This window comes from Dendrobates tinctorius, unplaced genomic scaffold, assembly GCF_039654945.1.
Source record: "Dendrobates tinctorius isolate UK_male_01 unplaced genomic scaffold, ASM3965494v1 ptg000069l, whole genome shotgun sequence".
Classification (NCBI taxonomy): Eukaryota; Metazoa; Chordata; class Amphibia; order Anura; family Dendrobatidae; genus Dendrobates; species Dendrobates tinctorius.
Genome location: NW_027361737.1, coordinates 23690980 through 23704384, shown reverse-complemented (window position 1 = coordinate 23704384; position 13405 = coordinate 23690980). Strand labels below are relative to the sequence as shown.

At 43.0% G+C, this 13405-nt stretch overlaps 1 protein-coding gene and 1 long non-coding RNA gene across 4 annotated transcripts in view; one reads left to right on the top strand and one right to left on the bottom strand.

Moving 5' to 3' along the window:
* CROCC2 (ciliary rootlet coiled-coil, rootletin family member 2) overlaps positions 1–13128 on the top strand; it is a 274079-nt gene extending 260951 nt beyond the window's left edge. For both annotated transcript variants that reach the window (XM_073581213.1, XM_073581212.1), the window contains exons 35-36: positions 7768–7947; positions 10677–13128. In XM_073581213.1, the coding sequence (XP_073437314.1) occupies positions 7768–7947; positions 10677–10748 (252 nt within the window). In that variant the 3' untranslated portion in view covers positions 10749–13128. The remainder of the gene's footprint in view (positions 1–7767; positions 7948–10676) is intronic.
* Positions 1–13405, bottom strand: part of LOC141095284 (uncharacterized) — a 99376-nt gene that overhangs the window by 30714 nt on the left and 55257 nt on the right. The window lies entirely within an intron of this gene.

The window sequence follows — 13405 nt, the reverse complement described above, 5'->3', positions numbered from 1 at the left end:
AGGAAAGATGATGAGTTCAGATTTGTCTATATTGAGTTTGAGGAAGTGAGAGGAGAAGAAGGAGGATATGGCTGATAGACACTCTGGGATTCTGGACAGCAGAGAGGTGACGTCTGGGCCAGAGAGGTGGATCTGAGTGTCATCAGCATAAAGGTGGTAGTGGAATCCGTGGGACTTTATGAGTTGCCCCAGACCAAGTGTATAGATTGAGAAGAGTAGGGGTCCTAAAACAGAGCCTTGGGTGACTCCAACAGAGAGAGGGTGGGATGAGGAGGTGGTGTGGGAGTGGGAGACGCTGAATGTGCGGTTGGAAAGGTATGAGGAGATCCAGGATAGGGCAAGGCCTTTGATGCCGAAGGAGGAGAGGATCTGTAGTAGGAGGCAGTGGTCAACTGTGTCAAATGCAGCGGACAGGTCTAGAAGCAGGAGTATAGAGTATTGTCCATTTGATTTGGCTGTAAGTAGGTCATTAGCAATTTTGGTCAGGGCTGTCTCAGTGGAGTGATGGGGGCGGAAACCAGATTGTAGATTGTCAAAGAGCGAGTTAGATGATAGGTGGGAGGAAAGTTCAGCGTGGACATGATGTTCCAGGAGTTTGAAAGCGAATGGGAGCAACGATATTGGGCGATAGCTGGACACAGCGGTTGGGTCGAGGGTTGGCTTTTTAAGGATAGGCATGATTGTGGCATGCTTGAAAGCAGAAGGGAAGGTACCGGATGTTAGTGATAGGTTGAAGAGGTGGGTTAGGGATGGGATAAGTGTGGTGGTGAGGTTGGGGAGGAGGTGGGATGGGATGGGGTCAAGTGCACAGGTTGTGAAGTGCGATTTGGAGAAGAGGCGATTAAGTTTCCCTTCAGTGATGTTGGAGAGTGAGGTTATGGGGTTTGGGCATTGGTCTGGCATACAAAGGGGTTGTGGTGGTTGAGTGATGAAGACTTGCCTTGTTTGGTCATTCTTGTTTTTGAAGTGTGTGGCAAAGTCCTCGTCAGAGATGAGGGAGGTTGGAGGAGGCAGTGGTGGGCAGAGGAGGGAGTTAAAAGTTTCTAATAACTGTTTTGGGTTGTAAGATAGGGAAGATACAAGGGTTGTGAAGTAGGCCTGTTTAGCAGAGGTGAGGGCAGGTTTGAAATCGAGTGTTGCCTGTTTGAATGTGGTGAAGTCATCTTGCAAATTTGTTTTCTTCCAGCGCCGTTCTGTAATCCTTGACACTTGCCGGAGCTTTTTAGTGGAGTAATTGTGCCAGGGTTGTAGCAAGAAATGCAGCTCACCAAATGGCTCCTGGCCTCTTCCATCTTGAGATTTCTTAAAAATGATGAAAGATGATGAAAGATGAGCCAAAATTCGCGCGCCGATCGGCGCGCGGTTTTTCCGATTTCCTCTTTTCAGCTGCAACGGCCAAAACCCAGTGATCGTTGAGCTCGTGGAGACTCTTCACTTATCCCAGAAGGCACTGGGAATATGCAAATGATCTCCTCAAGACTCCTCAAGACTCTTCCCCTTTGTCTGTTGATACGTCGCATTCTGCCATGAACGAGAGGGGCAACCGTGTCAATAGCTGAGTGGCATTGTAGAAACCAGTGGCACTGTCTGTGTCATGGAGTGAGGATATGGATGCCAGTGGTAGAATAGAGTCAGAGAGCGCGTGGGTGTCTAGGTGTGCAAGGTTTCTGCAGGGGTGTGCATGTTGCTGGACATGGATGCCAGGTGAGGAGGACAGGGATGAGAAAGTGAGTAGATGATGATCAGACAGAGGGAGAGGGGAGTTGGTGAAGTTAGAAAGAGAGCAGAGACGGGTGAAGACCAGGTCTAATGTGTGTCCATCTGTGTGGGTGGCTGAGGAGGACCACTGAGTAAGTCCAAAGGATGAAGTAAGGGACAGGAGTTTGGAGGCTGCTGACTGAAGGGTATCAGTGGGGATGTTGAAGTCACCCATGATGATAGTGGGGGTGTCAGTTAAAAGAAAATGAAGAAGCCAGGTAGAGAATTGGTCAATGAAGGCAGTGGTCAGGCCTGGAGGTCGGTATATGACGGCCACTTGGAGGTTGGAGGGAGAGTAGATGCGGACAGAGTGGACTTCAAAAGAGGGGAGGATTAGGGAGGGAAGAGGTGGGATTGGGTTGAAGGTGCAGTTGGAAGAAAGGAGAAGACCCACTCCTCCACCGTGTCTGTTGCCAGGGCGAGGAGTGTGGGTAAAGTGGAGGCCGCCGTAACACAGCGCAGCAGGGGAGGCGGTGTCAGAGGGTGTCAGCCATGTTTCTGTGAGGCCGAGGAAGGCAAGATTGTGAGAGAGAAAGAGGTCATGAATCACATGGAGCTTATTGCATATGGAGCGGGCATTCCAAAGTGCTCCCAAGAGAGGGAGCAGGGGATTGGGTGTCAATGGCACAGGTTTTAAGTTGGAAAGGTTGTGGTAGTTCTTATTAAAAAGGGAGCGGTAGGAAGGGGAAGTAGTGGGGGGTGAGAGCTGTGGGGGTCCAGGATTGGGAGTTATGTCGCCAGCAGTGGGGAGAAGCAGAGAAAAGGAGAGCAGATGGGAGAAGGAGAGTGGGCAGCTTGTTTTATGTTTCATTTGGACAGATTTGAGGTTGAGGAGCAGTTCAGCAGAGGAGGTCAGGTGGGGAGGAAAGAGGGAAGGGGAGATGATTATTTGGTTAGAGGGTGCTGGGGTTTGGGAATAGCGAAGGAGAGTGAGTACTAAAGGAGCAAACACTGTGAGGGCATATGTAAACATGGTGAAGAAATAAGATAGGTTGAGAGAAGCTAGGTCCAAGTAATAAGAAGGGCTTACTCAGCAGACATACCCAAAAGAGACAGGTAGATAGTGTGGGGTCCTGACTCCTGCCGAGACTAACTGCCGTAGTAATAACTGCATTTTCGAGATACTTTTGCTGCCGTGATACTTATGCTGCAGGGAGACACACGTGCCCCCTAGAAGGCATCTGAATATATAAGACTGCGTAGAGGATCAGGTGAGAGGGATTGTGGGAACTGATTTGGGATAAATTACCAATTGCCTAGCACACCAGGGGATGTTAGACAATCAAAGGCACAGGGCCTGGCTACATCCATATACTAGTAACACCTTACACCTGATAACATCTCTACTGGCCCCTCTGCTTCTCTAATTTGTGTAATTAACAGCACCTGTAACTTACCTGCGGCACCTAACAGGTGTTGGCAAAAACTAAATCACACTTGCAGCCAGTTGACATGGATTAAAGTTGACTCAACCTCTGTCCTGTGTCCTTGTGTGTACCACATTGAGCATGGAGAAAAGAAAGAAGACCAAAGAACTGTCTGAGGACTTGAGAAACCAAATTGTGAGGAAGCATGAGCAATCTCAAGGCTACAAGTCCATCTCCAAAGACCTGAATGTTCCTGTGTCTACCGTGCGCAGTGTCATCAAGAAGTTTAAAGCCCATGGCACTGTGGCTAACCTCCCTAGATGTGGACGGAAAAGAAAAATTGACAAGAGATTTCAATGCAAGATTGTGCGTATGTTGGATAAAGAACCTCGACTAACATCCAAACAAGTTCAAGCTGCCCTGCAGTCCGAGGGTACGACAGTATCAACCCGTACTATCCGTCGGCGTCTGAATGAAAAGAGACTGTATGGTAGGAGACCCAGGAAGACCCCACTTCTTACCCCGAGACATAAAAAAGCCAGGCTGGAGTTTGCTAAAACTTACCTGAAAAAGCCTAAAAGGTTTTGGAAGAATGTTCTCTGGTCAGATGAGACAAAAGTAGAGCTTTTCGGGCAAAGGCATCAACATAGAGTTTACAGGAGAAAAAAAGAGGCATTCAAAGAAAAGAACACGGTCCCTACAGTCAAACATGGCGGAGGTTCCCTGATGTTTTGGGGTTGCTTTGCTGCCTCTAGCACTGGACTGTTTGACCGTGTGCATGGCTATATGAAGTCAGAGGACTACCACCAAATTTTGCAGCATAATGTAGGGCCCAGTGTGAGAAAGCTGGGTCTCCCTCAGAGGTCATGGGTCTTCCAGCAGGACAATGATCCAAAACACACTTCAAAAAGCACTAGAAAATGGTTTGAGAGAAAGCACTGGAGACTTCTAAGGGTGGTTTCACATTAGCGCTTTTTAAGCGCACGCACGGCCGGGGGTAGCTCCGCCCCCGAGCCGGCTCTCTGCCCGGCGTGCCCGCCCCTTGCTTGCGCGCCAAAATCAAACTTTTCGGATTTTGGCGCGCACGGCGCACCGTCGAAAGTGCGCAGCGCAGGTCAAAGCGCAACTAGCGCACGGCCTGCGCACGATCTGCGCACCCTATGCTAAAGATAGGGTGCGCCGATCGCAGGCGCCGCTGTGCGCTAGGAGGCGGCGCTACAAGCAAGGGGCGGGCACGCCGGGCGGAGAGCCGGCTCGGGGGCGGAGCTACCCCCGGCCGTGCGTGCGCTTAAAAAGCGCTAATGTGAAACCACCCTTAGGTGGTCAGCAATGAGTCCAAACCTGAATCCCATAGAACACCTGTGGAGAGATCTAAAAATGGCAGTTTGGAGAAGGCACCCTTCAAATATCAGGGACCTGGAGCAGTTTGCCAGAGAAGAATGGTCTAAAATTCCAGCAGAGCATTGTAAGAAACTCCATTGATGGTTACCGGAAGTGGTTGGTCGCAGTTATTTTGGCTAAAGGTTGTGCAACCAAGTATTAGGCTGAGGGTGCCAATACTTTTGTCTGGCCCATTTTTGGAGTTTTGTGTGAAATGATCAATGTTTCGCTTTTTGCTTCATTCTCTTTTGTGTTTTTTCATTTAAGACAAATTAAATGAAGATAATACCAAAGAACTTGTGTTTGCAATCATTTTCAGGAAGAAACTGAGTATTATCTGTCAGAATTGCAGGGGCGTCAATACTTTTGGCCACAACGGTGTATATATATATATATATATATATATATATATATATATATATATGAGAACAAAAAGGAAATCCAGCAAGAACTCAGCAAACCAGGATTGGAGTAAAGTGATGCTATTCTTTATTTCTTCAATAAGGTTAAAAAGACGACCCACAAGGATCAGGAACCAGAGTGCATGGCAGAAATAAACGCAAATGGGATATATATACCCCAGTACGGTCATTGCTAATCCCACACCACCAGTCGTTTATACAGGCCAACTGGATGCCTGATTTCTGGTAGCTAATGGCTTTCATGAGCGTGGTTTACAGAACAAAAGGAACAGACCGCTTAAATTTTATATTTAATCCAGTATAATAGGTAGTGTTTATAAAAAACACACAAAATATATTACAAAGGGGACAAAACAATACAGCATACACAGTTACATAAAGCAAAAAGGTTTACCCGTCCAGGCCTCCAGACAAATACACTATCAGAATGCAGTGGACCCATATAATTAAGATGGCAACACAGGTGCAAGAATACCGATGAAACAACCGCTCACAACCTACCAATACATGGAGGGGGCGGTTGCCTAGTATGTTAATGCACAATAAAAATCTTGTATGCGGCGCTGTTCACACTATAGCCATGCACAGCATCCAGGCCAGCCTAGTAGTGACACCCTTCTATTAGCTCAGGCGGGCTGCCCAGCGCTATCAAAATGCATGCCATGTGAACAAACACCGCAGTTTACAAGACCAAATGGGCCCAACTGCACCCTGAATAAAAAGTGCAAAAAACACATTAAAAAATGTGGAGTATTAGTTGATATTTTGGCCAAAATACGTCAGCCCGTAACCTGCGCCAAAGGTCTCCACGTTTACAGGTACCTAACACTAAATCCTAACATCCTAATGATAGTGCATTTGTCTGGAAGCCTGGACGGGTAAACCTTTTTGCTCTTTTGCTGTTTTCTAAGATTGGAGGATTTTTAAGTATTCTTTCTGTGCTATTTCAGTGTTAACGTGGATCAAACCCTACAATGAGGTGTATCTTTCTTATCATTGAACAAAGATCATAATTTGCCTTGTCCTTTCATCAGCACCTAAGTTGCACCCACACACCTCCCCTTGATAACTCACAAGGCTGGTTATGGCATGTGGCTTCAGTCTCTGATCATTTATATTTCTAACATTCACAATATCTTTACTCCTAACAAACACAGACATTCGATATCGATGTCAAATTTTTTATCGTGATTTTACCTTTTCATAGATAGCTGACGGCAGCCATGCCATGTTTTCTATCTGGCCACTGTTAATTTGGAGCTTATAGGAAGGTGTCAGTTATGAAAAAATTGCATATTCTTCCCCGATTAGTCCTGAAATTGAAGATGTGTGTTCCATCAATATCGGATCTATACAAACCCCAATATTCATAACTGTCCACTGCTGCCTAAATATCAAGTTATAGATGTAAAGGTTCCTTTAACGGTGTTAAATTTCCTGCTCCAATCTTCAAATCTCAGTCTTCCTAACGGTAGACATCCTGCTGGGCACTGCAGAGAGCCTCTGCTTCAAAGGGAATATTTATTGGTTTTGTCGTTTCTCAGCTATATGTATTTTCCTCACTTCCCTATGTTATACATTTGATTCTACTACCAGGAGACTTCTAGATTGTAAGTTCTTTCTATTAGGGTACGTGCACACGCTGCGGATTCTGCTGCGGATTGATCCGCGCGGATTTAGCAAGATCCGCAGGTCAAAAGACCTGCGGTTTACATCTGCGGATTAGCCTGCGGTTCTGCCCTGCGGTTTATAACCTCTACAATGGAGGAGATGGTAAACCGCAGCGGAATCCGCAGAAAAGAATTGACATGTCAATTCTTTCTGCGGATTAGAAACCGCAGCAAATCCGCACGGAAAAATCCGCACCGTCTGCGCTGCGGTTTCCATTTCCCATAGGATATTATGGTACTGTACACCGCAGCAAAAACTGCTGCGGAGCCACAGGACCAAAACCGCTTGGGATCCGCAGCAGAATCCGCAGCGTGTGCACACACCCTTACTGCAATTCTGGAGAGTGCTGAAAGCCTCCTCACTCGAGTGTGTTATGGATTTTAATGTTTTCCATGACAGCCACGTTCAGTATTTGGTGAATTTTTTACGTCAGTATTTATAAGCCAAAACCAAGAGGAGAACAATCAGAGGAAAAGTATAATAGAAACACGTCACCACTTCAGCATTTTTCACTCATTCCTGATTTTTGCTTGCAAATATTGATGTAAATTACTGACTAAATACTAAACAAGTGAATGTGGCCTAAGAAGGTAAAGGTAATCCATCCACTCATCCCACACACATTACTGTTCAAACCCCACATTGCATTCACTACTTGTATATGACCCATATTTCCATGTTTTGGAGGATCACTATCACTTGTAAAAAGGTTAGGCAGCCACTTTTTACCCTGGAACAGAACACAATAGAGCTTTCTGTTTGTCTGATCTACCACATGAGCTGCATGGATTGATCCGTTTATCTTGTAGGTGTCATAGTTTCATAAATACCTCTAGGCTGGGACTACACGGCGACTTTGTCCGCCATACAGATCACTTCCAGATTGCTGCATGCTGTTGTTTTATTGCATCATAGTTCAGGTGAATGGGTTTTTTTTTGTGACCCACAAAGTACTACAGCAAGCAAGTCGAAATAAATCTAACTGGCTACTACTTTTTACTATTTGTTTATCGCGGTCACAGTAACTTGCGGGTCAAGGACCCCCCAATCACTTGCATTATGCGGCGATGTAGCAGTGGCATACTGGGATCTTTGGTCGGCGTGTAGCCTAGCCCTATAGTTAGCGTATGTAGCCAAATCTTGTATAATGTCTTATTTTATTTAAATAGACACAGATGACGGAGCTGGAACGTGCTCATTCTCAGCGACTTATGGAACTCAGCATGAGACATCGTCAGGAGCTGGACACAGAGAGTGAAAGACTGCGGATTGCTCAGCAGCAGGCGGAAAGTACCCTGGAGTCTAGAGAAAGGGCTCATAGACAGAGGGTCAGGGGGCTGGAGGAGCAGGTAAATACTTCTCGGTATGAAATAACTTTGTTGCAATGGTGGGTACTGTGTAAATGCCATAAACTTAACATGCCATTCCTATTGTCACACCATTGCTGAAGGGTATGCGAAGATTTGGCATATATTTGGCAGTATACAAAATCAACCCAATTATTACATCTCCTGACATTTAATTTTCCAATGCTTTTCAGAAAATGTTGTCCATTTAAATTTATGCAGTTTTTGTTCCCTTTTATATTTTTTATTTTATATTCTTTTTATATTTTTTTTATATTCTTTATTTTTTTAACATTCAGATATCACTTACAAAACTGAAGTATTAAAAGGGCTAAAAACTGTTGTCAATTTAATACTAGAGAATTTTATTAATAGGAGCCCCCCAAATCTAAAGCCTCATAAAATAGCAAAAGCAGAAAACGAGTCCAAAGAGATTCTCTCACTGATTATGGAAAGCCTATTGATTTTATTGGAATCAGATTGCTGCTCAAGGCTGACAGCCAGACCTCGTTACCAGCTTATTCTAAGAGAACCTTTTTAACCCCTTCCTGTCATGGCTATTTTCCGTTTTTGTGTTTTCTTTTTTTTTCATTTTTCTTCCAAAAGCCATAGCGTTTGAGAGCTCTTTTTTGCAGGACAATTTGTACTAAACAATAACACCATTCATTTTATCATATGATGTACTGGAAAGAGGGGAAAAAATTCCAAGTGTGGGAAAATTTCAAAAAATAATGCATTGGGGTTTTTTTAATTTAAGTAATAAAAATAAATTCAAAAATTTGTGGAAAAAAATTTGCTTGTGTTGCCATTTTCCAAAACCCATAACATTTTACATTTTTGGTCGATGGAGCTATGTGATGGCTTGTTTTTTTGCCCCCTGAGCTACATTTTTACTGATACCATTGTGGAATAGATACGATGTTTTGATCTCCTCATATTGCATGTCTTTGCAGTGTTGTGGCTGCCCAAAAAAAACTAATTCTGGCATTTAGATTTTTTTTCTGATTATGCCATTTACTGATAAGGTTAATTAATATATTTAGTTAAATCAGATTCTTATTAATGTAACAATACCAAATATGTTTATTTTTTATTTCTATATTTTTAATGGGTAAAATTTTGGGAAAACTGAACTCTCATATATTTTTAAAAACCTTTTTTATGTTCAATTTATTTGTTTATCCCCTTAAGGCATCCCATGCATTCCTATGGCATTCCGCGCATGCTGTGCTAATACTGCGTATTTTTCCGAGGCGGAATTGCATCGCGGAAAAATTTGCAGCATGTTCATTCTTTGTGCGGAATCGTGGAAAAATCCGCACACATAGGAATGCATTGTTCTGCTTACTTTCCGCATGTGGCTGTGCCCACCATGCGAAAAGTAAGCAGAACATTTGCGGATGGTACCCACGGGCTGGAGGAGAGGAGACTGTCCTCCGGGCTCTGGGTACCATATCCCTGTAAAAAATAGAATTAAAATAAAAAAATCGTCATATTCTCACCTTCCAACGTCCCTCGCAGCGTCCCCAGGCCGCAGTGATGCTCCCGGCACGTCCTGTTCCCAGTGATGCCTTGCGACAATGACCTTTGATGACGTCGCGGTCTCGCGAGACAGCGACGTCATCAAAGGTCATTGTCGCAAGGCATCGCTGGGAACGGGACCTGCCGGGAGCATCGCGATGATCGGGAACGCTGCGTGGGATGCCGGAAGGTGAGAAAAACACCATACTTTTTTTATTATTTTTAACATTATATCTTTTTACTACTGATGCTGCATAGGCAGCATCAATAGTAAAAAGTTTGTCACACTTGTTGACGAGTGTGACCAACCTGTCAATCAGTTTTCCAAGCGATGCTACAGATCACTTGGAAAACGCTAGCATTCTGCAAGCTAATTACGATTGCAAATCGCTAGTTTTTCCCGTGGGAAATAGGCGTGAATTTAAAATGCGGTTTTCCCGCATATTTCCTGCGGAATGGAATTTCTGAATTCCCGCGGAAATTTCTGCAGCAATTCTGCAAAGTGTGCACATAGCCTTAAGGATTTAAACCTGCAATCATCCGATCATTTGTGCTCTGTAGCAATACCACAGTACCACTACATGTAGGAAAATTCAAGGTCTCCTATAAACACCAGCCAGAAGCTAGTGTTCAAAGGAGAACCCTCATGACAGGCACAGCTATCATGGCAACTCAGGGGCGCATAACATTTCATTCGCCCATAGGCACCCCTGTGACATGATTGTGGGGTGTAGATGAGGGCATGGAATGATGCGTGCCCCACCGGTGCATTATAAATGCCGCTGTCAGACATTAACAGCAGCACTTAATAAGTTATCAGCTGGGGGAGGAGCTCCTGTCCATGTGCGGCTGTTAGAGCCATCATCTTCCGGTAAACATGCGGGCACAGTTCCTGAGCCTGCATCAAAGTCAAGAAGCTGGCATATGATGTAACTGTACATCATTAGTCAGTAAGAGCTTAATAAAAGGGGACTGTATAAAGTGAAGAGCAGCTTTAAAGAATATTTGTCACCAGATTTCACAATTATTTGGGGGTACGAGCTTGTAAGTTCTCTCTGCCGGGCTGAGTAGGCTGAAATATAGATGGGGCACAGCATTTGGTTTTATAAATATGTTTTATATATAATATTTATCTCATCTTCTAGCGAAAGAAAACCATTCTATATAATGTATAAATAAATATATATAAAAATATATTTTTGTCCTCACAGGTAACCACACTACAAGAGCAGCTCGTTCTGGAGGGGAAACGTAGGCAACAGACGTTGCGTTCTGCTCATTAACCTCTTCATGAATTAAGCAAGGAAGGATGGTTAAAATTGTTAAGAACATTATAGTCTGTGAAAAAAAAGTCTATAGAGAGCAAAAGGTAGACTACCTTTTTTGAGAAACAGTTGGCTCCCCTTTTACAATTGGAATAAATATTTTTCAGAAAATACATTTATGGAAAATTATTTTTTTTTCTCTTTGGGTGGGTGGTGAAGGGTTGGGAGAAGTACGGTAATACATTTATGTTTTTGTATGTTTTTATTTATATTTTTTGTATGGATATATCTTGAAATAAAAGGATAAAAAGAGAACTTTTTACGGCTACAGAGAAAAAAAGGACGTGCTGGAACTACTGTACTTGTGGCTGGGATAGTCATCACTCTTCTATCATACACATAGTAAAGTCACTTCAAGACTGGTCATGGCAGCTCCAAAGCATTGTCAGCTACACAGATAAATGCGCATTTAGTTTTTGATCTGTTGTCATAAAACATATTTATGTGCACTACGGCCATAAATTTATTACAGGAGGATGTTTTCTTATGGGACAGATTAATCATTACATGAAAGCATTTTTATTCCCAGCTATAAAATTCTATCTTGTTTGATTGATGTACTTCTTTGATTCAACCCATGAAATATTACTGCAAATAACATTTTTAATACAAATTACACTTTGCTGGTAGGCAAACCCACAGTACTCGGCCTACAACCACAAGAGATATTTCTATAGGGGGAACAGAACAAACCACACCTTATGGGAAGAGTCAGATGGCCGTATAACTCGGATGGGGATCACAGTGCAATGCTCGAACTGGCCTCTTCCCTAAATAAAGACCATTACTATTAGAACTCCTCAGGGAATGTAGTGAATTGGATAGGAACTGATCTGCAGAAACCAGGAGCAGCCACTAAACAGCATGACGGAGTGGCGATATTGCACTATTTACCCCCGGCCACTGCTGGCGCTGGGATCAGCTGCCTAGGGAGGGTATCAGATGGTGGACCCCACCGATCAGATATTGATGACGTTTCCTACGGATAGCTCATCAATATAATTGTATTGGAAAACCACTGTAGTCATGTTAGAAACATTATTATTTCATTGTAACAGAATAGTTCAAGGAAAAAAACAGATTCTGGCTTTCAATTGCAGATAGAATTGTGATTTTATTGTTAATCCATTAAATAGATAGACACATTGCAAACATAAAATTAATAACCAGGGAGACCTCCGTGAAAACCTACGCATTTCAAACGCAAACGTTCTTCATCCTGGATTAAGAATGTTTAGCTTTTTAGTTTCCGCTTTATTTTTGCAATGTGTATATCTTTTTAATGGATTTGCAATAAAACCACAATTTTATCTGCAATTGGATCTGAAAGCTGCAGCCCTTTTATTCTCTGAGTGTGCAACTACAGACGCTGAGCAGTGGCGTGGCCTCATGCTTACTCATTATTCGGAACAGTTAGGGTGAGCTGGTGTTTTTTCTTTATATTTTGAACTGCAGTGATAATCTCCTGCTGATAAAAAAAAAAAAACACATTGATTGTCAGCAAAACCCAGCCCAGTAAATGTCACATCACTGAAATCTGGGTCTCTGCTCCTACATTATGGTGCTCTCAGATTACATAGCAAAAAATGATAACAGAATCCGTTGAATAATTGGTTGCTACTGGGAAAACAACTGTTTCTATTTGCACTATTTTTTTAAATGTTTATTTTGTTTTAAACCAAAGCTACTGTATAGGCACTAAGCTGGCTAATATGACCTAAACATACTGTATGCTGATTGCCTGAGCCTCTGGAAAGACAACTATAGATCATCAATTTCTGAATTTTTAGATACCACATGAATACTTTTGAATTTCTACAATATAGTTTGTTTTTGAACAATTTTAAAAACAATGCCGAATATCCACTACAGGACAACTTGCCTCTTATAGTCCATCCACTCCCCCAACACTGATTAGCAGCTGACTGTCACTATACATTGTACACAGAAAGCTGTGGTGTGGATGCAGTTATACACAGCTCAACAACTGACACATCGCCAGAATCAGGGTCTCTGTCCCTACCTCACACTGCTGTCAAATCACATAGCAGTCTCTTTAAGGTTCTTACCTTTCTACTGTAGATTACACCAACCCTGGATGCTACCTGATTGGTTGCTATGGTATCATTTATTCCTTGTATCAGTTTTATTGTGCTATCATTTGCAAGTATACTACCTTTATTACATGTGTTCAAGAATCAATGAACGTTTATGATAAGGTAACAAGATCTGAAATATATATGAATATTTTAGGAGAGATACTAGATTATATATTTTCTTATATATTTTCATATAACTTTTTTACCAGAATAAATGAAAGTTTTTTCATATGCAAAAAGTGTTCTGTTATTTTTTATCTGCAACCACTTAGAAAACCCATTTTCAAATACCCTGTTGAGGAATTCTGAGTTTGTTGTCCGAACTTGGTCTGCAAGTCTGCAGTGACTGTGTGACAGCAGATTTCTGAATCCTCACAGCGTGAGCACTATTAGGATTGTGTGGTTGTGATTGTGGGGATTTTCATACATGCAGTCATGTGCCGAATAGACGTGGTGTGGCCTCGCTCAATGCAAGTGTACGGAGCGAGGCCGGATATGAGGCCGGAAGTATGCAGA